General features: G+C 41.4%; 1 protein-coding gene across 3 annotated transcripts in view; it reads right to left on the reverse strand.

Annotated features, from left to right (window-relative positions):
• Positions 1-4,464: 4,464 nt before the first annotated feature.
• The window catches only part of GSPT1 (G1 to S phase transition 1), a 38,106-nt gene continuing 15,085 nt past the window's right edge, over positions 4,465-27,485 (reverse strand). For 2 of the 3 annotated variants that reach the window (XM_081887992.1, XM_081887990.1), the window contains exons 2-15: positions 24,136-24,183; positions 23,927-23,968; positions 21,990-22,217; positions 20,151-20,184; positions 19,360-19,437; positions 18,478-18,658; positions 17,635-17,789; positions 15,594-15,734; positions 14,286-14,379; positions 12,762-12,842; positions 9,099-9,272; positions 8,653-8,742; positions 7,405-7,573; positions 4,465-6,218 (exon numbers count right to left, since the gene is read on the reverse strand). In XM_081887992.1, the coding sequence (XP_081744118.1) occupies positions 6,166-6,218; positions 7,405-7,573; positions 8,653-8,742; positions 9,099-9,272; positions 12,762-12,842; positions 14,286-14,379; positions 15,594-15,734; positions 17,635-17,789; positions 18,478-18,658; positions 19,360-19,437; positions 20,151-20,184; positions 21,990-22,217; positions 23,927-23,948 (1,500 nt within the window). In that variant the 5' untranslated portion in view covers positions 23,949-23,968; positions 24,136-24,183 and the 3' untranslated portion in view covers positions 4,465-6,165. The remainder of the gene's footprint in view (positions 6,219-7,404; positions 7,574-8,652; positions 8,743-9,098; positions 9,273-12,761; positions 12,843-14,285; positions 14,380-15,593; positions 15,735-17,634; positions 17,790-18,477; positions 18,659-19,359; positions 19,438-20,150; positions 20,185-21,989; positions 22,218-23,926; positions 23,969-24,135; positions 24,184-27,485) is intronic. The other variant, XM_081887991.1, reaches the window with a different exon arrangement.

The following is a 27,485-nucleotide window of genomic DNA, read 5'->3' on the forward strand; positions in this document are numbered from 1 at the left end:
ATCATTGTTATTCCGCCTTTTCTCTAGCAGGGACTCAAGGCGGCTTGCAGATAAAATAGAAACAGCTAAAAGCATTGGGGAAATGCGCTTTGAATTTTTCAGCGTTTCAGAACGGGAATCGTGCCTGTGCAAAGAGTCCAGTGGAGCACCGTGTCTTCTGCTAATGGATCTGGAATGAGAGGAAGTCCGAGGGGACGATTTAAGGAAATTGCTGCAACCACTGAAAAAAGGGTTGTGGTTTTTCTGCAGGGACGGAGCACAGGGGGTCCTTGGGTTTTAACTTTTATTTCATAAAAATGTATACATCGCTTGTTTGTAGAACAACTGCAAAGCGCTTTACAAAAAACAACAACAGTGCAATTGCAGGTAAAACAATCAAAACATTCAAAAATAGTTTAAAAACAACCCAGATAAAAGTATACATCAGCCTTAAATACTTGGGTAGGCTATAAACAAAAGCATGTGCCCAAAACAGTGCAGAGAAGGCACCTGCGGATGCTAACCGAAAGTGGGCAGATCACAAGGAAAGTTGTCAAGGGTTTTATATGCTAATATAAACCTTGAACTTGTCTGGGAATCTTTAGCTGGGGATGCATACCAACTTAACCTTAATACTTCTGTATGTCATAGTCACTACTAGTGTTTAAGAGTGTTAGACCAGGGTCTTGGAAAACAGGGTTGAAATCCTTGCTTCATCCAACAGGCTTATCTGGTTAGTCACTTTCTCTCAGCTTTAGAGTGTCACAGAATTGTTGAGATGATAAATTGGGAAAGTGGATAACTGTGTTTGCCACCTTGAGCTCCTAGGGTGGGGCAGAGGGAAGACAGGATGAAAATGCATGGGAAGCCCTCTCGGTGCTATGCATAGAAATCAGAAAACTGAAATAATAGTTTCATATGGATATGGGGTAATGTTGCTGTTTGGTTGTCTTAGTCGTGTTCGACTCTCTGTGACCCCATGAACCAGAGCATGCCTTGGAAACTCATTTTCTTCTCAGGGCACTTCTCTCTTATTTGCCAGGTCTTGGTTTCTAGATTGTCTCCCACTAGTTTTTCAAAATTATATACTTTATTACATATTTGATACCACTGAGTTGGGCAATGGTTTAGATTCATGTAAGATGCTTTAAGTACCGAGTTGTCAAAAACCTGCAGGTAGCAGGTGTACGGTATATTGAAATTTCATTTAAATGAAAACTAATGGATAAAATGATTGTCCATGTAAAGCAAAATTTTATAGTTGGGCAACAGAACACACATTTGAGTTTGTTTACTTGAGAAATACCTCCAAAAAGTCCTCAAAGCTCTGCCAAATGCAGAATTTGAAAAGCAGCAGGGGAAACTGCCACTAATCAGTAACAGTGGTGCTTTTTACATCCCCAAAATGCAGCTTCTACATCATGGGTGGATTGAGTGCTGCCAGGTAAGCCTCTCTGGGGAGAGCATTCCACAAATGGGGAGCCACCACGAAAAAGGAAACGTAGCATGTTAAGGAAATTTCTCACTCATCCTTGGGTATTTCTTTCCTGCAGTCTGATGTGATACAGTCCAGAGAAAAATTGTTACAGGCTTAGTGACAAGGCGACAGTATTCCCTTCACACTTTCATCTATGAGAGCAGTAGGGAGCCTGTGGGCCTCCAGGCGTTGCTGCACTACAACTCCCATCAGACCCAGCTAGCTGCTGTAGTCTAGCAAAATCTGGAGGTGCACAGGTTCTCAGTCAAATACTGTAAGAAGGATGCCTTTGCCTGCATCCTCCTGTCAGGCAAAGGCACTTACTAAATCTTTATGTGCAAACAAGCTACTCTTAATTCCCACCTTAGAGCTGAACTCCTGTATTTGATGACACCTGTTAAAATGTTGTAATACCCTAAATAATTTTAGCTGTACAATGCATATGTATGTCGATAATTCTTTCCAAATATTTCATATTTGACAAATTTAACTCTGGTTTTGTCAGCAGCATAGATAATACCACTACCATCCTATCCATGATTTAGATTCACATCCAATATTTAACCAGCAAAACAAGCAAGCGTGTTTCGATTGGTCAGAGACACGACACTAAGCCTTGAGTTTTAAAAGAAGTCGCGGGAGGCATGACACAGGTTTTTAGTATTCTTTATTGGACCACAGTTTATTCAAGTTGTTTGACATGGAAGGTAAGGGGAGAAATAAGACTGGAAAATGTGAGAGATTTTATATGATTCCAGCAAAAATGATTGACATTGGATGGGTAGACTCTTCTCAAATGACATCTTCTGCGACACATAAAGGGCAATGGACGTAAGATTTGAATCAATAAAAACACTCAGTTTTTGCAAGAGACCTGCGATTGGCACTTGTCATTGACAGAAGGCAACCTTCATGTCATTTTCATTCATTGCAAGGACTGGGCTCGTTCAACTGCGTGCAGGAAATGCAGCAGTGTTTCCAATTTGTAGGTAGTAGAGGGCCAGCAACCACAGGCTCTGGGGGTGAATGCAGCCCCCGCCCCTGACTCTGCTTAACACACCCCTTGGGTGTTTTCTTCCTAGCTGGAATGTGTCCTCATAGTGACTCCCGCTTGCCTATGCAGGGTGCATATAGAAACCAGCTTACTGTACGAAAGTAAAATTTGCATTCATTGCTCCACCTGCCACTGGCATGAGGCCCACAGGGGTTGCCCAAGAGGATCCTCACCCGTTACAGAATATTAATCAGGAGGCTTTTATGGCACATTCAAGTTTTGCGTTTAATCACTGCTTACATTACTAAGCTTTCAGATTCAAGAACACACTCCGAAGTCATTTATCATCAGCAGAGTTTGAAATAATAATTTTAAGTCATGGCTATTAACACAGTCAATCCTTTCCAATCTTACATTTCCAAGCTTTCTCCTCAAGCCTAGCCAGGGTTTCTATTTTTTCCCCCTAGAAGAAAAAGACAAAACAGCCACGAACATTGATGAAGTGTTTTTACATGATTAGTGGCAAGATGTGGTCGTAGCACAGCTGCAAATTGTTTAACAGGAACTTCTTTACTTGGCTTAGAAACATTCATTCATAGAACATTCATAAAATTGTAGAGTTGGAAGGGACCCTAAGGATAATCTAGGTCAACCCCCTGCAATGTAGGAATATGCAGCTGTCCTATACAGGAATTGTACCTGCAACCTTGGCATTATTACCACCATGCTCTAACCAACGAAGCTGTCCAAGCAGGAATTTATATCCTGTATATAAATTTGTGTGGAATGAGTAAACCAGAGGGTTTAAATTGTAACCTTTCTATCTTGGGGAGAAAAGATGGAGCTTCCAGAATTTACTTATTTGCCTTAGGATACTAGCACTTAGGATACTAGCACCAATGCTTTCACAGCTCCTGAGGCACACACCTTAGGTTTAGTGATGCCTCACATGAGCTCTGGTGCATGTAGGAAGCTTCCTTACCAATGAAGGTGCCTCCATTCAGTTCAATGGGCAAGGCAGAACTGGTGTGTAACTGGTGTGGGAGACCTCTGACCCTCCAGACATTGTTAAATCCCATCAACCCTGGACCTTGGCCGTGCTTGCTGAGGCTGATGGGAGTTGTAGTTCAGCAATACCTGAAGTTCAGCATGATTCCTCAGACCTGCCCAAGAGGTTGCTTTACATTTACCAGGCTTGATTTAATACAATGAAGAGAAGCTTGCAATCTAAATCACGTAATTGGAGAAGTCTTTGGGACTTTAAAGTCTGAAGTTCTGAATGCAGTGTTAACACATTAACACCCAAAAGCCCCAGTTTTCTTGAATCAAGTCCTTTCCATTTCAATTATATTTAACCCTGGAATGAATGAGTGCATTCAGCACTGCAAATATAACTGAATTCCATATGCCATATGACAACTTCAGTTAGCATTCCTATTCTTAAGTCCTGCAGTTCCTCAGGAAACGCACATTTAGGGCAGTGTAACTGGTTCACACACACTGATCACTGAGCCAAGGGGTGTGCTGCAAGAATGATATAAAGCACATGCAGAATGGAAGGCGAGAGGGGGCTGAATTTTCACACAGGGTGTCACTGAAATTTGAAAGACCAAAGTCTGCCCCTGTCCTCCAGTGCAACTTTTGCTCTAAAGAATGACAGCATTCAACGACTACTAGTTTCTTTAGCTGCATCTCTGCCTCCAAGAATTGTCATTTGCTATATCAGGAAGAAAAAACCCTTCACCAACTACATTATTCACTAGCAATCATCTCAAAGGAAAGAGGCGGAGCTTGAGACACAAACACAGCACAACATAACATCTGAAAATGGTAAACTCATCACCTCAGGCAAATCTTTCAAAGACTCTTCCTTCAGCTTACATTATAAAAGTAAGAAAAAGAAAAATCTGGATCATTTCCGATTTTTTCGGCTTTATCTGAATTCTTTAGCTTTGTTTTAAAAGTTATCGACTTTAAAAGCTTTCAGATTCCCAGAAAAATAAAAGCCCAGAAATTTGCAGACATAATAAAATTTATTTAAATTTCATGCATTACGGTAGCTACAAGTGTAGTCATATGAAATTGAAGGACAATAAACTTTGCTTCGTCCATACAATGTAGCCTCAAGTGAAATGGATGGGAGGTTCCACAGTTACAAAGAAACAAAAAAGGGCAAACATTTTAAATTTAGAATTGTGTAAAATGAAACAGTCACATGACTGTAAACTTTAGGGGAAAGGGCACATTACTATTTGAACATACACTGCAAAGGATTTAATTGGAGAAGCACTTTGAACAATATTGGAAGTCAGCCTTCTTATATGAACCTAATAATGGAGATTTGCCATTAAACACTTTGAATATCACTGCACCTCCCTTTCAACTCTTTCCCTAATTGTTTATAGCAATGGTACAGACCAACATTTAGCCAAGTATAAAGTTTACAACCCCTGTTCCTTTGAACTGCCAACCACAAATCCTTTTATTCACTTTTGCTTTCCCTTAACTCAAATTGCTTTGATATGCAGAAATTTATAGACTGTGCTTGATTCTACTCTCAATTTTAATGAGCAAACAAACCTTCTGGATTAAATAAGTGGCACTTGCTGAATGAGCTATCATTCAGCCGCTGCCAGTTGAGTGAATACCTACCACTCCTCTATGGCCTATTTGGTTTGCTTCAAATCTCTTTTTTTAAAAAAAAAAAACCAAAACCCAGCAACCAAAGATTCTCCCATCTTCCAAGTTAAAAGGTAGAATGAACAGCGCAACTTTATCATAAACTGGTACCTGTGCTTAGTTTTTAGACCAAACATCATGTACCAGCATTATTGCCAGAGATGTCACGTAACAGTCCTACTAATTTTATTGGTAGTTAGCATTTTCTGCCAGAAAGGATTTGATGGTATAATTCAGGGCACTGTAGGTAGATCTAGCTCGCCCCAGTGCCTAAAAAAAAAATCAAGTTAAGTTTGTTTGTAGATAAAGTAATGCAACACTAATTAAATAGTACCATACTTGCATGAACATATTTTTTTTAATCCACCATAAGGAAAGGGAGAAAGAAAGTTTCTTTAGTACAAATTTTGTCAATTGTCTAATTGCTTCATTTATAACTTCGTCCGGGAGGCGGCAAAGGGAAAGAGTTGGGTTTCAGAAAAGCCTAAGTAATTGAATATTCAGATTACTTGGCAGGTTAAAAGCTAATGCAACAGGTGTTACATCTGGATAAAAACATTATTCAAAAGCAATTAAGATACTGAAAAAAGATTTCAAATTGAATAGTTTATTAACATGGTAATTGTCTTTGTAACATGTGCACACACGCTTGCACACTCTTAATGATCTGCCTTGAAAAATGTTTCAATATGCTGGGAGAGGGGAAATAAACATAAATCCTATAGATTTTTCATAATTCTAGGCAATTATGTCCACATCACTTACAAAGCTATTGCCAAATCTTTCCAAGGAAGCAGAATTTAGGAGGAAGGGGGAGGAAAAAAAAACTTTGGGGGGGGAATTCAACAGTGGCATAGCAGAGCTCTCAATATGAGAAAGCTGACATAATGTGGACCTTTGCTGTGAAATCTCATCTTTGCAAATATAGGGAGAAGGTTATCAATGGGAAGAAAATAAGAAGGCGATGTGAAGTAGGCTTTTGCAGAGTCAATTTTTTCCCCTCACAGTATTTGTGCAGGCTTGTCAAAAACAATGCTTAATCCTTCTCTGGAACCAATTTCAGAACTTTTCCAATTGCAATGGTCTTACCTAAACAAAACACAGAAATGGTTTGTTAGGAGACATACATGTGTGAACCTTTAAAAAAACCTTCCAAGTAAACAGTCACACAGATTTCACACAAAACCTGGTTTGCACTTAACAATGAACTGGGGGGGGGGTTAGCTTATTTGTACATGCAAGCCTGTCACAACCAACCATGGTTTGTTTGTGGTCAACAAACCAGAATATGAAACCATGCTTCTGATGCTGGCTTATGTATCTTGGCTTGCATTAAACATGTTTTCTCGTTACCTCTGGACCTTGGGCTTAACCCTCCTTTGTTTTTGCATCTTGCCCTATACGCACGTGGCGATAAAGGAGCAAAGCAAGAAAATATAGAAAATCAAACCAATGTTAAGTGGAACAAGCCACAGTTATTTTGCTTGTCAGAACCTGGTTTGTTCAACAAACTATGGCAGAAACAAACCATATGAATGTAGAGAGTGCTATCTCAATCTACACACTAGGTTTTGCAGGGAAGCTTATGCTCTTCTTAATAAACTGTAATAAAATCTTCCTTCCCAACAATGGAAATGGATACAGGGCTTCTGATTTATTTTTTTTTGTACCAGAGAATCTGCATTTCAGCCCAAACCAATTTGCTCCCCCTAAATTCTATGCCAATTTTGACATTCCTCTGGATATTTACTAAAATTCAATTGATTTTCAACAACTGACATGCAGTGCTGTTTATATATGACAGTCAGCAGTTTGAGATACAGTGGTGCCTCGAGTTACATACGCTTTAGGCTACATACGCTTCAGGATGAGAACAGAAATTGTGCAGCGGCAGCGCAGCAGCAGCAGGAGGCCCCATTAGCTAAAGTGGTGCTTCAGGTTAAGAACAGTTTCAGGTTAAGAATGGACCTCCAGAATGAATTAAATACTTAACCCGAGGTACCACTGTATCATCTTCCAGCCTTCCACGCCCTGGTGCCCCGCAGATGTTTTGGATTACAGCTTTCAGCATCCTGACCACTGGCCTGTTTGGCCAAGCCTCACAGGGCTTGTAGTCCAAACATCTGGAAGGCACCAGGGTGGGCATATATGTGCCTTCCAGAATTAAAGCTGGCAAAAGCCGATACATCCAAAGCATGGAATTTTATTTTCTATGATTCAGCAACACAAAGTAAAGAACAAAACAAAAAAACAAGCCATTTTCAAATCCTCTTACCCTCATCTCTTAAGGTGAATCGACCCATCTGAGGGAAGTCTTTGAATGTCTCAAGGCAGATAGTTCCTGCCGTCCTTAAACGGGCAATACATACTTGATCTTGTTTAACGAAACGGGGCCGTGTCTTGCTTTTCTCTCCTGATTTTTTGTCTACCAGACAGATTAAGGCCTACAGAAGGAAAGAGAAAAGATATAGAACATGTGCTCTCTTTTTCCAGCAGAAGCCCTGGTCCTTTAATAGCTGTTTATGAGGTGTCCAGCAGGAAAAACCACAAGAGTTTCATGGTTATTTGGTTCTTCCCCACCCCCACCCCCACCACCTGAAATAAAGCCTCTCTCAAAAGAAGCTCAACACCTCAACTGAAGTACAGGAATAATGATAGGTTGTATCCAATGCTAGCACAATTCAGAGCAGACCCACTTAAATTAACGTATTTTTTGCTCTATAAGACTCACTTTTTCTTTCCTAAAAAGGGGAAATGTGTGTGCGTCTTATGGAGCGAATGCAGGCTGCGCAGCTATCCCAGAAGCCAGAACAGCAAGAGGGATTGCTGCCTTCACTGTGCAGTGATCCCTCTTGCTGTTCTGGCTTCTGAGATTCAGATTTTTTCCCCCTTGTTTTCCTCCTCCAAAAACGCACCGTCTTGTGGTCTGGTGCGTCTTATAGAGCGAAAAATACGGTAATAAGCATGGCTAACTTAGGTCCATTAATTTTAATGGGTGTACTCAGAGAATAACTTAGGTGGATGTACCACTATATATTCCTTTCACAAGGAGTTTTACCCTATGTTACTTCACCTGATACACACTTTCAATATTCTTAGTAAAATACTATTTCAAAACATAATGATTTTGAATTACATGAATGCACTGGGCTATTAAATCAGGCATGCCCAAAGTCCATTTGGGGTGCCTAATCTGGCCCGCTGGTCGGTTTAATTCGGCCTGTGTGGCAGTTTTTTTCCTGGGGTAAAATCCTTAAAAAAGCTTAACAACTTTGGTCGGCCCTCACGGCCCTTCACTTCATTAAATCTGGCCCTCTTTGAAAAAAGTTTGGCCTGCATTTAGCCATAAGTCATAACAACATGATGCTGAGACCATCTAATGGTGGCAGTGGGAGATTACTAAATACACAGCAAAAACTGAGACAAAAAAACCCCCCCATTTGCACAATTAATAGACACTTCACTCAAACCTTTTGCCACCATTGTGTATCTTTTAATCTAAGAAGATGAGAGCAATACTCACTGTGATCTCAACTTCTTCAATACAGGTATGAATATGCAGCACCGCATTGTAACCTGGGCAGATGATGGATTTATGCTCAATTATCACTATCTGTAATCAATAAGAATAACTAAGTAAACATAATGTAGAAAAACACCAATTTCTTATGGATATTGGGCAGTAATTCCCTCATCTCTCTTTTCCTCTGAAGGAAGATATTGCTTAAAGCAGAAATACAGTATACGCTAGGACAATTAACTAACTTGCAAGCAAACAGAATTTATTTTCTAGAAGGTGAAGACTTTGAAATCAAAGGATTAACAATTTAATTCACACATTTATACCACTGATTTCTGAACAAGATTTAATTGCTGATATACCCTCAACCTACGCATATCTGAATCAACCAACTCTAGTATTATTCATTTATCGGTTGAAAATCAAACATGGTTTTCCAACAAACATACCTGAGCATCAAAAGTGCGTCCTGAATGACACAGGTTATTAAGATCACAGAGTATAAACCCTGGGAGGATCTCCTCCTCTTCAATTCCTTTCAGTCGAATCTTCAGATTTTCACCTGGAGCTACTGATTCAGTTTCTACATCATCGGAAAGGATCCCAAGGACTTCCACATTATGCTTCAAGAAAGCAACGTTAAGGCTTTAAAATGTTTTTATTTATTCATCGAACAAAATTTATATAACACTTGGTTGCAAAAGGCCAGATAAACATATAGGCCATTTACAGCAACATAAAATTAAACATTAGAATTGATAAAAACAGTTATCAGGAGCAGGTCGGCAATAAAACACCCGTTGTCAGTGAAGTTAATGTTTTTCAAAACAGCACAGGCCTAGTGATTCCAGCAACACTTCCCAGTAGGTCTTGCCCTAATGAGGCAGTAAAGTCCCCACCTTCTCATAGCTGCCTAAGGTGGAATCCACACACATATAAAAAAACGTTCTGAAAATGCTTTTTTAAAAAGCGTTTAAAAAAAATACATTGAATTTTCCATAAGGCTCACCATCGCCATCTAGTGTCATACTGTATGTTGCACTTAAAACAATTAAAACCTTTTATTTGCAGATGTATAGCTGAGTCCTAAGTCCCCTCCTCGCCAGAGTTTTTTCCAAGCCACCTGAGACTTCTCTGTCTTTGCTCCACTCTTTTCATACCTCTTCTGGTTCTGGGAGACCAGGAGGCAGGGGAGCTGGCTTTAATATTGTATAGCTAACTCTTTCCCCTCTTTAAAAAAAGTTTTATATTTTTGTACAAAAATACTTTTTAAAGTTTTCATTTCTATAATGCAGTATGTATTCATTGCCATGTTATTCAACATTTTAAAAAGTCTAACACAGAATCCCACATAGTGGGATCACAAACTCTGCAGAGAACATTCACGTTTGCTTATGCTCAAGGCAAGCAGATTTAATTCCGCTGCTCCAGAGTTACTGGTGAAGTAACTGAATGCAATAGCCAGGAAGTCACTAAATATTTGCAGTCAGCAGAACATTTAAGGCAAAACTATCATATTCTCTTCTCCCTGGCCTTTTGCAAGAAAAAAGCCAAATACTGTTACCGAAGAAAGTGATTTGGGAGTGAATCACATAATACAGGGTGCCACTTTCCAAACATCTCAACTTGCAAGCTAGCCAAACCTTTCCTTGCTCCAGACCACTCTAGCAATTTGCAACATCCCCCCCCCAAAGTTGCTTACAATAATTTAAATACATGAGGTTGTATCCACTGCTAGTTTTATTCAGAAGACCCACTGAAATTAATGAATGTGATTTATGTAGGTCCATTAATTTTAAAAGGTCTGCTCTGAGGAAAACTCCATTGGATACAAGGAAGGGCTTGGTAAAACTAAACTATCAAATCCAGAAACAAAAAAATAACCCAAAACAAAACAGTGCTTCCCCAACACATCTACTTTGCTCATCCTCTACCCTTTATAGGTAAAGGTAAAGGGGCTCCTGACCATTAGGTCCAGTTGTGGCCAACTCTGGGGTTGCGGCGCTCATCTCGCTTTATTGCCCGAGGTAGCCAGCGTACAGCTTCCGGGTCATGTGGCCAGCATGACTAAGCAGCTTCTGGCAAACCAAAGCAGCGCACGGAAACGCCGTTTACCTTCCCGCCGGAGCGGTACCTATTTATCTACTTGCACTTTGACGTGCTTTCGAACTGCTAGGTTGGCAGGAGCAGGGACCGAGCAACAGGAGCTCACCCCGTCGCGGGGATTCGAACTTCCGGCCTTCTGATCGGCAAGTCCTAGGCTCTGTGGTTTAACCCACAGCGCCACCCACATCCCTTCTACCCTTTATACCTCGCACCAAAGGATCCTCTCCTCTCTCTCAGAAGGCTCCTCTATTAGCAGAAACTTCCCTTCCCTCTGCCTCTCCAACACAATGACTATCAACTCAATATTGCTCTTTGGTAAGTAAGTGTAGAAACACATTTAAAATCTGTATTTTGAACGTTACCCCCCCCAAACCCCACCCTCTGTTTTATTGAAGACTGGAGTCATGAAGGTAAGCAGAGAAAACTGGGTGCTGGTTATTTATGTCTCTTGCAACCAGATGCCCCAAGCTCAGATTTCAGACACAACATGAAACCAGTACAGGGTTGTGAAACAAGGCAACTTGCTTGGAGGAGTATTTCTGAGAAACACCTGTTTTGAAAGGAGCCAACTCCTGCCAAAATCAGATAAACCTGATGGTTTGCAGCAGTTTGTAGCAGGGACTTGGAGTTCTTAATATATAGCTTTTAACTTTCCATTGGTCTGTTAATAATGAACAGGGTTCACATAAAGTATGCAAAGCAGAGTAAGCTGGGTTTCAAAAGTTGTTCCAACAGATACAGAATTCAGAACCACAAGGTATGAATTTTACATGGGTGCGTGAGACCCAAGCTCTGGAAAGCTTCCAGGAAAAAAAGTGCAACAGTGGAATTTTCTGCCTTAAAGACGGAAGAGACTGGTGGTTAAGGATGACTCGTTCTCTACTTTTTCAAAGCAACCTTTTTTAAAAAACGGAAAATCTGAAATGTTTTAGGCTACCTAGCACAGATAAGATATTTGAGCTGAAACTTTGCAAGCCTTGCATAAAAAGTAGCCACAGCATATACTCAACACTAAAGGACAGCATATTTCAAGCAGCTCAAGAGCTTGTCTGCGTTGGTGGCAAGATGAAACAACCCAACTCTGGGCAGGGTAAACCACAGCATTTCAAGGGAGGATATCAGAATATGTTAAGGTTCCCCTTTCCACCCCAAATTCCAAACACTCGTGATGATTGCAAAAATGCCAACACGGGACTTCAAGAGAAGGCCTAAGTTTACACTGCTCTTGTTTTGCCAACAGATGAAAATATACCTTTCCCCCTGGACTTTGGGGGAAGGTGAGGTGCACTGGGGACTCAGTGTTTCTTTGTTGCTGCTAATTTGTCTTTTAACTTTGATTCTGAATTTTGTATTTATTGCTGGTTGAGGTTTTTTACTGTTAAGTTTGATTTCGAGGTTTATGTATCTCCACCTTGAGACCTTCAAGAAAAGGGAGGATTATAAATGATCAGTGCATATGTGTGTGTGTACGCACTGGGTGCAATTTTCTTTTTTGGGGGGAGAGGCAGATGAGGTAAATCTGCTTCCCTTAAGAAATTAGGGTTTCAAGGGTATAGCAGAAGGTTTAACCTCTTGTGTCCGTGACAGTACTCATTCACTTTTTCTAATCAAGTCAATGACTGCCTTCCACTCTTATGGGTTGGGGGGGGGGAAACAGTAAGATCTGCTTGTGGAGACTTCATTGCCTATGAACCAAACATAAGCCTTCTGCCTATTATCTTCCACACTGCAATGTGTGTCCCCTGCATAGAATCCCTGGCCATCCCCGACTAGGATCCTGCTAATTGCAACTAAAAAAAAAAACCAGCAGCACATGTTTCAGGAGTTCCTCAAACTAAAACTAGGCTGATCATGTGCATATTTCTGCTTATTAGTGCCTAAGCAGACTAAGCCTTCTCAAGAGCAGAAAAGAAACCTCACAGGGGAATGCCGATTTTCAACATCAGAATTATTTTGTAGGCTTAACACTAGAAAGTTAAGCTTCTTAAGAGGAAAACGTGCCGTACCTTGTTTGGCATCATCACAAGCTGCTGTCCTTTGCAGATAGAGCCTGATTCCAGCTTTCCCAGAACTACCGTGCCCATATCCTTCAACATGGAAAGAAAGGTTGTTTTTTAAATCAGCAAAATAGAGCCTACTGCACTTTACAAAAGAGAACATCTGGCATAGTGCTAAGGAATTTCAATCAAAGCAGTAAGGAGCTTTTGTTGGAGATAAATTAAACCCAAGGGGTAAAATATTGGGAGTAACCACTAGTTAACTGTATGCTCACATCTACATGTTATCACCCTTATATTTAAGATCACACAAGAGCACCTCCTTACCACCAGCAACTGCACCTTGTTAGGTGGCTACACAGACACTCTGAGGATAGAATAGGGTGCAAAGACAAGTATTAATACTTGGGGGAGGGAAGAGAGATTTATTCAGGGCTGAGGTTTAGGAATGCTAAACTTTAGCTGGTGTTAGCTGAATTTTAACTGGGTTACTCATTTTTGTGAGACCTTCAGGACCTGGTGGATTTAAACAGGTAAGCATGGCATATTACCAACTCAGCTGTGGAATTTATCAAGTCTACCATAGACTAATGAAAGTCCTGCAACTATGATGCCAGTTAAATGCACTTGATTGGATTCCAAAGGCTCCCGTGCCTCATTCAAGGGGGACTCCCTTTGTTAGAGGAAGAAAATCTTTGTCTCCAACTCCATGTGTAAGCAACTCTCAGGCAGCAATGCTGTCCAATTTTCAGTGGACACTTAAGACAAAGCTAGGCCATTTTTAGTCCCACTGATACCAATGGGGAAAGTTTAATGTTTAAAATTCTGCTTAATTCTCTCATGCAAGTGAATGGGACTCAGTACTCAATGCTCGCTGAATAATGTGACACATGTATTTCAGTTCATCTCAATCTTTTCATTGTGAGAAAATTACACATATTGCTGTGACATTACATTTACAGAAAATGGAACCAGAAGAGTGCATTAAGGGTGCATGCACACACACTCCAGTTCAGTCACAGAATAACAAAGTCTTCAGCTTGAGACCTATAGGTTGCATGTTTTAATAATTCCACTGAGTGCAGGGAAATGTTCTGAAATATTACTACGAGTTGTATTCAATGTTGCGCTAGAGAGATCATTTAGTGAGTGCGAATTATCTCTCCTCTCCTCTCCCTGCACATTCTTCTAGGGCTTCTCTCCTAGATCTGAGGAGGGCCTGGGGGTGTAAAGGGGGAAGTTCTATCATGCTAGTGGAAAATTTCGTGCTAGTGCAATGAGTCAGCTGAATATGGCCCTATGTTCTTAACACTCCCAACTGTCATATGTCACCAAAACAGGTTAAGGTACAGTACCTAGATAATAGAAGAAAAATTCAATTGCATTTTGCACATTTTAGTCCAATGGCAGGCTTTGGATTAACGTATTTGGGGGGAAGGAGGAAGCAGTCCTGAGACACAGCCAACTATAAATGAGAAACTGAGCAACTAAAGCAATTGTGTCAAATCTTCAAGGTAGCTGTTATTTGAGTACCTTATATTTATCAACAATTGGCAGCCTGATTGGTCCATCAACTGGTCTGTTGAAATTTGGCAAGTTATCCAGATATGGAATAAACGGTAGCCCACTGAAAAAGAGAGGAGGGAAAATAATGTCATGCAAATCCATGGTATGTCTTTGTCTTGTTTAAGATTTTGACCTATAATGGTTCTTGGAGACAGTTAACTTCTGATACAGTAACATTCTTCATGAGATGAATATACCTGCATCACATTCATGAATTATCAACTTTTAAAGCCACTGTATAAGCATAAATTCTACCAAATCTGATATAAAGTTATTTTCCCTACCATCATAAAGCTATTTAAATATTCCTAGGAACTGTACAAAGGTTAGAAGGCTGTAAGAATTCTCGCTTGCCATCTTAACTGAGGCAACAAAAAATACAGACAGGTGCCCTAGCTTTGATAATGGTTCATTTGAAAATGCAGCTTCAAAAATAGTTCAATGCTACCAACCTACCAGCAGTGCTTAAGTTTTAACCTGGATCAAATCTGCAGATAATCAAATTTTAACAGAAAGGATTTGCAGAAGGGCTATTTGAGCAGCCACTCGCCTTGTGATGACATCAGTACTGGCCTAATCGCTTTTCTTCAAGCACACAAAGCAATTATCAGCTCACAAACCGGGGTGTCTCTTAAGTAGTCTGCAGCACTCTCCCCACCTCAGTGCTCTAGGCAATCATTAAGAGGCTGGCCAATGGCAACCTTCCCATGGGCCTGCTCTCCCCAACACTCTGAACGACTACCTGGGCCTAAGCTGAAACTGCCTGTTTCAGATAGTTTCCTCTTGACCCAAATTGGAAGTGTGCTGTGACAGACACCAACAGGTCTGTCAGGCTTGCTCTTGTCAATAATGATGATGATGATGATGATATAAAAATAATAACAACAACAACCACCACCACCACCACCAACCGCCAGCCAGCCACTCTGGGCAGCTTCCAACATAATATAAAAACACAGTGAGATATCAAACATTTAAAACTTCCTGATAAAGGACAGCCTTCAGATATCTTTGGAAAGTTGTGTAGTTTAGGCAGCTGCTTGAAACTCACTTGTTCAGGCAGGCCTTTTACAGTTAATGGTGGTGGCTGCACTGAAGCATGAAACTGTTTTGATTCTCTGCTGCTATGTGGGTCAGTAACAGCTATTTTTATTAAGACTACTTAAATTTGATTTTACAGGGTTTTATGACATGTGGCATTTTGCATTTGCTGCTTTGGATCTAGCTCTCCACAGAAAAGCAGGGCATTACATTAAATAAAATAAAGATACATACATATACCAAGGACAGAAGTCCGATTGTTCCTTGAGGTTTGCTCCAGTCAATCCAGAGCAGGGCATGAAGTGAATATCTTTCTTCGGATTGAAGCCAACTTTCTTCAAGAATGGCACCAATTTCTCTTTACATTCCTCATACCTGAAAGTTTCACCCAACAGAAGAAAAACCTTAACAGACTTTGGATGGTCTTGGAACAGTTATGTCAAAGGTGCTGGGGTGAGACACTGGGGCCAGGAGTTGTGTGATACTGCCAGTTTCTCTTTACATTTCACCTCGCAATGCCTTCTTGATGGATCTGAGCTTGAATCAAGTTTAAGTGAACATTTTTCCCAAATAGCAGACCTCTAAAACCACCTGCCTTTATCCAGCAATGTAGAATGGAGACCACAGAGAACAGGGATGGGCAGACTTGTTAGATCTGCTTTGTATTAGAATCTGAAAATCTACCAGCAAGAGCCAGATGGAAGAGACACATGCCAAATGAAAGAAGAGGGCGTCTCTATGTACATTCTGATCCTAGGATTCATTTTCAGCACCAGAACTGAACTGACCTCAGGGTTCTTTCATACAAAAGCCCACTCCTGGTTACCCTTTCTTCATTATAGTGGGCTAATGGAAAGGGAAGTGAGGCAAAAGGTCCCTTTTTTTGTCATGGTTAAGCAATTGGGAGCCACAAATCCTTGCCAATCTACTGTAAATTTCGCAGGTATCTTTGCCCTCCTCTTCTATAAGGGATAGTCCTTGTATAAACAGGGTTAGAGGTTTGTGGGAATCGAGGAAAATGACACTGTGGTAGTCCCTGTAAGACTGTACTGTGTCGGAATGCACATGGATGAATCTGGCAGTGTTCTTTGCAAAGCACAGGCTTAGTATGTAAGGGGAGATGTGAATTAGCAATTGTTCACTTATACAGTGGTACCTCGGGTTAAGCACTTAATTCATCCCGGAGGTCCATTCTTAACCTGAAACTGTTCTTAACCTGAGGTACCTGAGCTAATGGGGCCTCCTGCTGCTGCCGGAGCATTTCTGTTCTCGTCCTGAAGCAAAGTTCTTAACCCGAGGTACTATTTCTGGGTTAGTGGAGTCTGTAACCTGAAGCGTATGTAACCTGAAGTGTTTGTAACCCGAGGTACCACTGTACTAGGTCAGACTATTCATTCAGCTAGCTCAGCAGTGACAGCAGGTGCCCAGTCTCTCAGACAAAGTCTTCCCCCAGTACTTACTACCTGAACCTTTAAAGGGGATGACTGGAACAAAATCTAGGACACCTGAGCTATTAAGGTAAAAGGTAAAGGACCCCTGGACAGTTTGGTCCAGTCCGCTTTGGGGTTGCGGCACTCATCTCACTTTCAGGCTGAGGGAGCCAGTGTTTGTCCACAGACAGCTTTCTGGGTCATGTGGCCAGCATGACTAAACCGCTACTGGCGCACGGAGGACAGTGACGAGTGCCATGAGCTATTATAGCCCTTTCTACAATATTCAAGGAAATATACAGTATTTAAACTTATTGTGAAGGCAAAAATGACAGCATGAAAACTTCCTTGAGCATCAGACGACCTCCTGAAATAAGCTGCTATAGAACACAGCCAGAGATGGGCTCTTCATCATGTCTAATTTGAGGGATTATTCCAAATTCTAGGGGCCATTCCAGTGAAGTCCTTGCTGTCCCCATTCTAACTAACTACTGTGAGGGCATATAAAAGATGGTTTGATGATCTGATCGCCACATGAATACTAAGGTAGTAGAGCCACGTGCAGAAATTTTAGTTATGGGTCAACAGGGCCTGTATGAAAAAGAGTCCTGTATTTCTGCAGCATGCATTTCAGTCATGTAATGGGAGTGATCTTGCACCCCAATGTCAACATTTAATCTTCCCTGTAGCTCTGGAACAACTCCACCTAGGTTTCCAGAATTTAGGACACCAGAGTATATTAGGTAGGAGAAGACCAATCCCATTTCTAATACAAAAAGATAACATACGCACTGTAGATAAAACACGTAAAAACAAAACAAGAATTTAACAAGAGTTCTACTCACCTTTCATTGCTCCAGTTCACAGTTGGATCATCCATTTTATTAATAAGAACTATTAAATGTTTTACGCCTGCAGTTTTCGCTAACATGGCATGCTCTCTCGTTTGTCCCCCTTTCTCAAAACCAGTTTCAAACTCTCCTTTCCTTGCAGAGATAACCTAGATGGAAGGGAGATAAATCAACAATGTTTGAATTATTAGGGCTATAGCTCAATTCCTTGCTCTTCTCCAGTTAGAATTAAGAACTGTCAGAGATTTTAGTCCTTGCAAGGTGAGCTATGTTGAGGATTGCTCCTTTAAGTCAACTGTTCAAATAATCTCAAGACTACAATTTTTATATAAAAAGCCATTATCTTACAACTAATTCCTTAGGAACGGGAGTGTGGAACCTCAGGTACAGGGGCCAAATGTGGCCCTCGAAACTTTCCACAAGCCTCACCATTCATTGTCCCTGCTTTCCACTCCAAATGTTTTTGTATGGTTAAAAGGTGTCCTTGAAATCTACTAACGGCTCTTTCTCATCCAGATGGAGAATCGAGATGGGTGTGCAAACAAGTGCATAAAGTTTTCTACTATACCAAGGTAAAAATTAAATTTGTTGCTCCATTCAATTTTGCCTCTACACCCACCCCTGCACTGGCATGTGGCCCCAGGCTGAAAAGGTTTCCATACCCCTGCCTTAGTTGATGCATACACAAAGTAAAAAATGAAATAAAATGAGACCATGAAACAGGTCACTACAGCTGCAAGAAACGTATTTCAGTATAAAAAAAAAACAGTAACAGGTCATCAGCTAAACATCTGCCAAGGACTCCTTAACCCAGAGAGGGACTGAATGATTTCTTACCAACACAGCTAGATCAGCTTGAGAAGCACCACCAATCATATTTGGGACAAAGCTCTTATGCCCTGGAGCATCTAAAATTGTGAAGTGTTTCTTCTCCGTTTCGAAATAGGCACGGCCCACTTCCACTGTTTTACCTTTGTCTCTTTCTTCCTGGTTTGTGTCCAAGGCCCAGGAGAGGTACCTACAGGGAGAGGGAAAAGAGTGATCACACTAGCACTGTGTGGCTCAATGGTTCTCAAAAGCCAATCTAGACACACACAAAAATGTATCTGAACATTCCCAGGAACTCACAAGAACTGGGCAAGGCAGCTGAGTGTGCTTTCAAAGCCCAGCATTCTAGCATGCAACTGAAGTAAAGGAGAGCATTTCTAGAAAATGTGTGCCCACTTGCCTTGCTAGCCATCTTCAGGAGAAGAAAAGGTTAGGAAGTAACCCCTACATAAACCCAGAGTGGAGTCCCTAAGGAAGCTGGATGGCAGCTAGATGGCATCTTGTACGCTTCCTTTAGGCAACTCCTGCAGCCAAGCTGGTGCAAATGTATTGCTTTCCTTTCTTTTGGACCACATCAGTGAGGCTGAGAGGGGAGGTCCTGTCGTCTGGGCAAGCCAGGACCTCCATATACACTGCCCAGGCTTGTGCCCTAGAGACGTCACTTCAGTGCTGCAAATGCAGCAAAGTTACTCTGAGTAGACTAACAATGGCTGCAACCCATCAACTACGACAGGTAACAGAGGCTCCTCCTCACTCAGCCCCTAAGCTGGTATTCTCCTAAGTCAGAACCTGCTCTCCAGGAACTTTATCTATTTCTTGCCAAAGAGAGAGGAAAAAAACAATCCACATAGGTTAAAGCATGTTCATCATAAGATGTAGGGGGGTTCATACCATGTTTCTCTGTTTTTTTCTTTAGCTTCTCTTTCATATTTTTCAAGTGTTCTTTTATCAACCATGCCTGTCAAGTACCTAGAAAAAAAATAGATTTGTATGTTGTTTACAACGTAGGTGCTGCCTATAGAAAGCAGATTTATTTTTAAGGAGATAGAATGAGGTGGTAAATAAACCATCAGAAAGGTAAATAAACCATCCATACAGCCCACTGCTTCACTGGTATACACAGAAGCATATAAAGATAGCCAATCCACAGAAAATAGTTAAGACAAGCTGTTTTGGGACTACAATTCCCATCATCCCTGATTGGTTCTGCTGGATAGGAATGGGAGTCATAGTCCAATAACAGCTGGAAACCCAAGTATGAAAAAACCTGGACTACAGTGCTGCATGAGAAGCAGGTTTTGATCAAACATTTACATTGAGAAACAGCATTTAGTATGGGCATATGACAATTTTGTAATCTGTATCAGGACTGGGGAAGCCTGTGGCTCTCTGGATGTTGCTGGACTCCAACTTCCATCATCTCTATTGGTCATGCTGGCTGAGGCTGATGGGAGATGGGAGTCCAATAACATCTGGAAGGCCTCACGTTCACCATCCTGGTCTAAACTGTAGAATTACAGGAAAGGTTAGGAAAATGTCTATGGGCATTTACAATAGACTTCACAATAGAAAGAAAACAATTGGAAAGAGATTCAGACTAATGCTGCACTGCAGGTAAGTCTACGTCAACAAAAGCAATCAAGCACAAACGTTTCAAAGATTTGATAAATTAAACTGCTTACATTATTTGTCCTCCAATTGTTGATTTGCCAGCATCTAGCCAAAAAAATGTAGAGAGCAATTTTTTAAGAAAAATGGATTTTCAAAGTAAGCTTTCCCCAACCACCTAAGCTACTTCTCCCATTCCATTAAAACGTTGGATTTCCCCATCATGATGTTCTTTTGTCTTTCATATCTTTTCATCATATCACCAATGATGCGGGGTCAAAAATTGTGGAGATGCTAAGAAAAATCTTCCATTGTTATAAATTTTCCTTTTCTAAAAATGCATTGCTTCATAAAATGAACTAGCAACAAAATGAGTGGATCCAATAACGGAGTTTAACTGGGCAGTTTGAGAGTTAAGTTGTTCAGTAAAGGAGGATGTAATGAACATATGAAGGCACACTAAGTGTGCAAATGATTTTGAAAGGATGTGAAGCAAATCATACCCTTTTCTATTCTCTGTATGCTGCTGCTTCTGTTTTTTTTCTTTTTAAAGTCCACAGCATTAGTTCTAGATGTCAGTGTCCTTAAGAAGCATTTTATTTATTTTACTCTCCCTGCAAGGAGACTTATTATTAAGGAGAAAGAGCCCAGACACCACGTCATATGAGCAAGCAGGAATTCTAATTAGCAGTTCCTCCCCGCTCCCTGTTGCATTATGCATTAATCAACCATTTTAATTTCAGGTTTATCAGCTTTATGCGTAACTGCAACCAAGTCATTTAATTGACAGGCAATGCATATGGCTAGAGCAAGTGTAGGAAAACTTTGGCCCTCAATGTTGCTGAACTACAACTCCCATCAGCCTCAGCAATCATGGCCAGAGATGATGGGAGTTGTAATTCAACAACATCCAGAGGGCCAAAGGTTCCCTGCATAGCCAGAGGTATTCCTGAATAACAGGTACCACTGGACCTACCCTTACACACCCACTTGAAAGGATTCAGTAGCAAGCACTGAAAACACTGCTGTCTGAGACTCTAGAGCAGGGGTCGGCAAAGTTTTTGTGGTTTGGGCCAGTTCACGGTCCTGCAGATGCCACGGTGGGCCGAAGTGTGCGCGTGCAAGCATGCACAAACGCTATTTCCAGCACTCCTTCCGGTACAGAGTAGGCGTGCATGGCTTCCCATTGGCTGCAGGAGTTTCCTGCGGCCAATGGGAAGCCGGCCAGCATCATGGAAGGCGGTCCCTGTCCTGCTCCGCGCTGGTTTAGCGCGGCGCACGGGAGCCGACCGAGCGGGTGGCGGGGGTCCCCAAGCGGGTGGCAGGGGTCCATGGGTCAGTTAAATAACCCCCATGGGCCGCTTGTGGCCCATGGGCCTTAGGTTGCCGACCCCTGCTCTAGAAAGCTGCTTCCAATCAAAGAAGATAATACTGAGCTAGGCAGACAAATAGTGTGATCTAGATTATGGCAGCTTCCTATGCTTCAGATGTCTACTCAGCAGTAATCGTGAATGAGTCACTCTCTGCTGCACCTATTTGTTTTGGTGAGACACGGAATAAAGGAAGGCTTGACTATGCACACTATTCTGAACTCTTCCGAGGAGGATAATTATTAGGTTGCCATCCTATAAAATCCTCTGAGACCAAGTCCCACTGAACTTCAAAGAAGACATGCCTAAGCCTGCACTGTCGCTAGTAAACGTATCATATTCTTTAAACTTTTGCCAAACTGTATGAAAGGCAAACCTGCAATTTTATATAGACTCTAACATTAGCATCTAAAAAGGTATACTCTGAAAACATTAAAGATGGTCTTAATAAAAATTTATAAAAAAAAAAGATGGTCCCAGTAATAACATCAGGTTAAAAAACATATAATGCACCCACCCACCCTGCGCTTATCAGCAGCTTACCTACATGTCCAATGAATACTACATTTACATGTTCTTTTTTGGGAGCACCTGGTGGTGCCATCATAGATTTAGGTTTTGGTAGTTCCTCTTCCTCCTCCATCATTTCCGGGGTGCCTTCCTCGGTAGGTCCTGCATCTCCAGAAGGTCCACTTGCTAACTCAGGTTCAATAGCTTCTTCTTTGTGATCCCATGATTCTTCAGGGGACATTTCCGTTTCTCCGTTTTCTACTGGAATTTAACAAAGAGTTTATCTGAACAAATGGAAAATTTTCATCTGCTTTCTTTTAGGAGAAAACAAAAGGTTAGCCGTACTTCAAAGGCAGGTATGTTACATCTGAGCAGTTAAAAGTTCTACTGCTGCAAGTTCCATTTTTTCTGATCTTGTTCTGCTGGCTGAGGCTTCTTTTCCAAAAGCTTTGTTCTAAACTGGTTATTACAAGTCATTTTCAAAGCATGCTACAATTTATAGGTATCAGCAGACTATTTTAACACAACAGAATTTTCAGTTGCAGAATACACACAAAACGCGTCAAGATTATACAGTTGCTCCCTTCCTTCCTCATGTTCAAAGTGTTTCAAATATAATCACAGAAATGGAAGGGACCACAAGGGTCATCTAGTCCAACCCCATGCAGAACAAGGATCTTGCCCAACATGGGACTCGAATTTACAACCATGAGATTAAGAGCCTCATGTGCTACCTACTGAGTTAAAATTGCCCATGAAAACTGGTCAGTCTACCTAAAGTATGAGACTATTTGAGAATTTGAAGCATGACATCAATATACTCTTATTGGACATTCCACAATAGAGGTGGGAAGAATACGGGTAGGCAGATTTCAGCTGTTTGAAATCTACTCATAGTGACACTAGGTGACACTATGCTTTGAAATCTTGACTGTTGGGACTTCAAAGTGCAGCAGGAGACTGGATGAAAACCCTTTTGGAAACAGACCTGTGCTGCTCTTTGAATCTTTGGTTTTTGAAGCTTTAAAGAGCAGCTTGGGACTGCTTGCAAAACAAAGGACTCTGCGCTGTTTGAAAACTCATCAGCTTTTGCAAACAGCCCCACACTGAACTTGGCTGCATGTGCACAGTCAAACCGAGCAGGGTTTAACCCCTGTTCACCAGCTGATGAGCAAAGTTAAATCCAGCTCAGAGTTTGGGTATGCACACTCTTTCACAGCAGTGGAATTGGGGGGGTACAGTCAGTGAAGAACCAACCCCCTGCCCTGCCCACTAGCTGGCACTGGATCGACAGCATCTGTTTGGTAGGTGGGTAAGGCTTTAAAAGAATGGCCTCATGGGCCTAATTAGACACTCTGGAAGACATAGATTGGCTTGTGTGCCAGAGGTTCCCCATCCTTCAACTGAGGCAGGGACAAAAGGGTGGCTTGAGGGAGAGTACAACACACTTGATGGTATTCAAAGTTCTTGCTTCATTCAAGGAAGAGTATGCTCATGGAAGGGGTTATTGTGTGAATGGAAACTTCTTCTGTTTGCAGAATGAAAACATTAGATACCATTCACTTAAGGAATTAAGGAAAATGCTTGACTGCATGCTGATCCCAGGAGGAGTTTGTTTTCCGTATGAGATCGTAGTCATTTTACACAAGAATTCAGTTCCATTCCCTCAACCTGCACTGCGGCTTTTAAAAGTTCAGTTTAAAGGGGAAGAAGCCCTTCTCAATACTATTGTTTAACAAGTGGTAGTCAGAAACCTTTGCACACCAACTTCAAATCACCCAGACCTTTTGGTAGATGTTCAGATCTACCTTCTGCCCACTGGCTTGAAATATTTTCAAATACAGGTACAAAGGGGCTACACTATGGTCTGTCACAATAAAACAGCAAAGACTCAATTTGCAGTATCTTCAATTAAACAAGTCAAGTGCTATCAAACAGCACTTCTAGCTGTATTACACAACTGCACTTACCAACTGGTTCTGAGATTTCCATACTGACAGCAGCATTTGACCCTGTTGAATGAGAATCAAATACAGAATGTTAAATATGTGACGTTAACTCAAGATGCCATGGTTAAACATGTGTTTAGAACACAGCATGTTAGCAAAAGTTTAACAATGTATTTTAAATCACATAATTAGATCCACTTTAGATTTTCCAGCAAACACAAGCATATTACCTTCACAAGGTGACGGCTGTTCCTCTTGTGAAGATTCTGCTGATGCCCCTTAAACAAATAAAGAGATTCAGCATTGATATAAATACAGAGATAACTGCCTTCAATAAAAGCTCAAGAACCAGAACAGCCAGCTAATCTGAAGTAGATACAAGGAAAGGGTTCTAGGCTTTTCACCCTACTGGTTGCCCCCATCCTATTCCCTGAACTCCTTAAAATCGCACGTGTTGAGACATGCATACGAATCTGTTTGGTGAGGTTTTTGGGACACTTTGCCCTGTTTTGCATGCAATGCAAACCCATTGTTTAAAGCAGCAGAAAGCCTTGAAATTGTGTGCTCTCTCTCCCCTCTTCCAGCAATGCCACAAGGACGTAAAAAGCAACCACTTTTAAATGAACTAAAGTTCCCTGTAACACTCAAACTCAAGGAACTCTGGTTAGCCAGTGGTTTGCTAGTAAGCCAGGATCATAAGCCATGGCTTGACCTTGGCTTGCTCAAACAAGCCATGGATTAAACTAATCAGTCTTGATATAATGTGGAGTTCTGGTCAATTAAAAAAAAACCTTCTGAACATGCTTGGGTGGGGGTCCAAGACCAAGGCTCACTGCTGCTCATTCACGTAATCCTAAAACATGGCTTACTGTTGCTAAATGTGCCCTTTTAAAATTTGCCAATTTAAAAACAATCTTTTTTTTGCAATGTAGCACACAAAAAGCTATCTATTTGCCCGTATCATCAAATGAATCAGACTCCAGAGGTTGTGATTCTAATGGCCCTGTTGCAAGAAGAATCTAAGCACTTTACAAACATGTTGAACTTTGAAGCACCAAGGCGGTTAGGAGTAATTTTCCAAGTATCATTACATAGGACAAACATGCAGAAGGGAGATCTGGTTTGTTTCCCAGATTCCCTACTAGCTGGTTGATCCAAATACGAATTTGAAATGCTTCTGAAGCCCTTAAATTTCATTTTAATGCATTTGAACTTAGTTATGTTCACTATAAAAATTATGCATTACTTAAAGCTAGCAAGATCAAATACAGATTAGAATATTCACATAAAAGAAACTAAGTGCCAAAACAGCAAACAGAGAAAAAGAAAATACAAAAATGCACAAAAGCACCAAACTCGGGGAGCTGATTTCTGTAAGCCATAGGTAAAGGTAAAGGAACCTCTGACAATTAAGTCCAGTCGCGAACGACTCTGCGGTTGCGGCGCTCATCTCGCTTTACAGGCCGAGGGAGCCGGCGCTTGTCTGCAAAGTTTTTCCAGGTCAAGTGGCCAGCATAACTAAACTGCTTCTGGCAAAACCAGAGCAGTGCACGGAAACGCCGTTTACCTTCCTGCCGGAGGGGTACCTATTTATCTACTTGCACTGTGTGCTTTCTAACTGCTATGTTGGCAGGAGCTGGGACCGAACAATGGGAGCTCACCGCGTCGCAGGGATTCGAACCGCCAACCTTTCGATTGTCAAGCCCAAGCGGCACAGTGGTTTAACCCACAGCACCACCCGTGTCCCTATCCATAAGCCATAATGCCCAGCAAAATCTGGTTATATTTGGTACTCACTTACTTTTCACATTTAAAATAACAAATCTCTCTTTTGGTGTAGGGTGGGAATCAGATGTGTGCTTGTATACCCTGCTTAGCATTTGGCAGTAATTCAGAATGCTGGCTTACAGCACACCAGTGGATTTGTAAAGTAAACGTACTGTCTGCTCACACTACTGCAGGAACCAGACTCTCAGCCACTTTTTTGGTTCTGCTTGCGCTGCAGGCTCCAAAAGAATAGAGCAAAGCAGGCCCATGCTGGCAGAAGGCCAATATTACAGGCATGAAGGGTGAATGCAGGTCAGGCAGAGCAGAACACAGAAGATACAAAGGCAACAGCAATACCCTCTTCAGGGCAGTAATTAGAAATGCTAGATGACACTGGACAGAGTGTACAATTGTGCGGGAAGTGGCTGGCACTAATGACATATCCTCCAAGGGTAGTGATATGGGTTTTCTGGAAAATGCTGCACTGGAAAAAATTCTGGAAATAAAATCTTGATATAAATTATAGTAATGTGTAGTGGGTTTTTAAAAAACTCTTTCTAATGCCCTAGAGCAGGGTTTCCCAAACTTGGGTCTCCAGTCGTTTTTGGACTCCAATTCCCATCATCGCTGACCACTGGGTCCTGCTAGCTAGGGATGATGGGAGTTGTAGTAAATAAAAAGAGCTGGAGACCCAAGTTTGGGAAACCCTGCCCTAGAGCCAAGGAATCTAACATAGTGCCGTGCCTCCAGATGTTGCTGGACTCCAACTCCCATTACCCATACCATTGGCAATGGTGGCTGAGGCTGATAGGAGTTGGGAGTCCAATAACAGCTGAAGACCAGTGCTTGGCTACCCCTACCCTAGGGAGTGTTCTAATTCAGCATGTTTACTTTACCTTTGTTTAGTAAACAAAGCTAAAAAAGTCCCCCACGTTAATTTTATGCCCCAATGCACCACAAGTATTACACCTGAAATATTTGAGGAAGCAAATTAAGGCACACTTAATGTGCTTTAAAGATGCTATTAAGGAGAACCGAACTGGAATATGTGCTCGTAAAAATCTAAATACATTATCATGTACTTCCCTCATTTTGTTTAAGCTTAAGAGAAGCAAAAGTACTGAAAACTGTTGGTGCAATAAATTTCAGCAACGCAAATAACTATATGCAATTTGCTGACTTGCATAGGGACAATCACCTGAAAAACATTCATTACAGCTATGAAAACATCAGGCTTGCCTAATATTCTTCAATATTGCTAATATACTTATGAAATTGATTCCCCCCCCCCCATAGTGATAATAAATCCTTGGAAATCTGCCCACCCCACGTCACTGTCCAAAGGTTTAAACAATTTAGCCAGCAAGTCTTAACACGGTGTGCTACAACAAAATAATGATCAGCAGGCCCACATTTAGAACAGAGGAGAGGGCAGGCTTCCTCCAGAGACTCAACTCCTCCTGCTTTGCAATTTCATGGAGCCAATTATAAGGGGGATGGAGGAACGCTCACCTCTTGAGAATCGGATGCTGGTAACAAAAGGGGGAAGTCATGACATCCACCCCCTTATCAAGAACACAAAGAAGCATCCAAATTGCTGCTGCTGGGGAACATAATCCTAGGCCCCATCTACACTATACAGTCAAAGCAGTATTGTACCACTTTAACAGCCATGGCTCCCTCTAAAGAATCCTGGGAAGTGTAGCTTATCAAGGGTGCTCAGTGTTGTTAGGAAGCCCCTATTCCCCTCACAAAGCTACAGTTCCCAGACTTCTCTGAGAAAAAGGACTGCCGCCGAATCTCTGAAAATTGT

This window comes from Podarcis melisellensis (genome assembly GCF_964234715.1).
Source record: "Podarcis melisellensis genome assembly, chromosome: 14".
Taxonomy (NCBI): Eukaryota; Metazoa; Chordata; class Lepidosauria; order Squamata; family Lacertidae; genus Podarcis; species Podarcis melisellensis.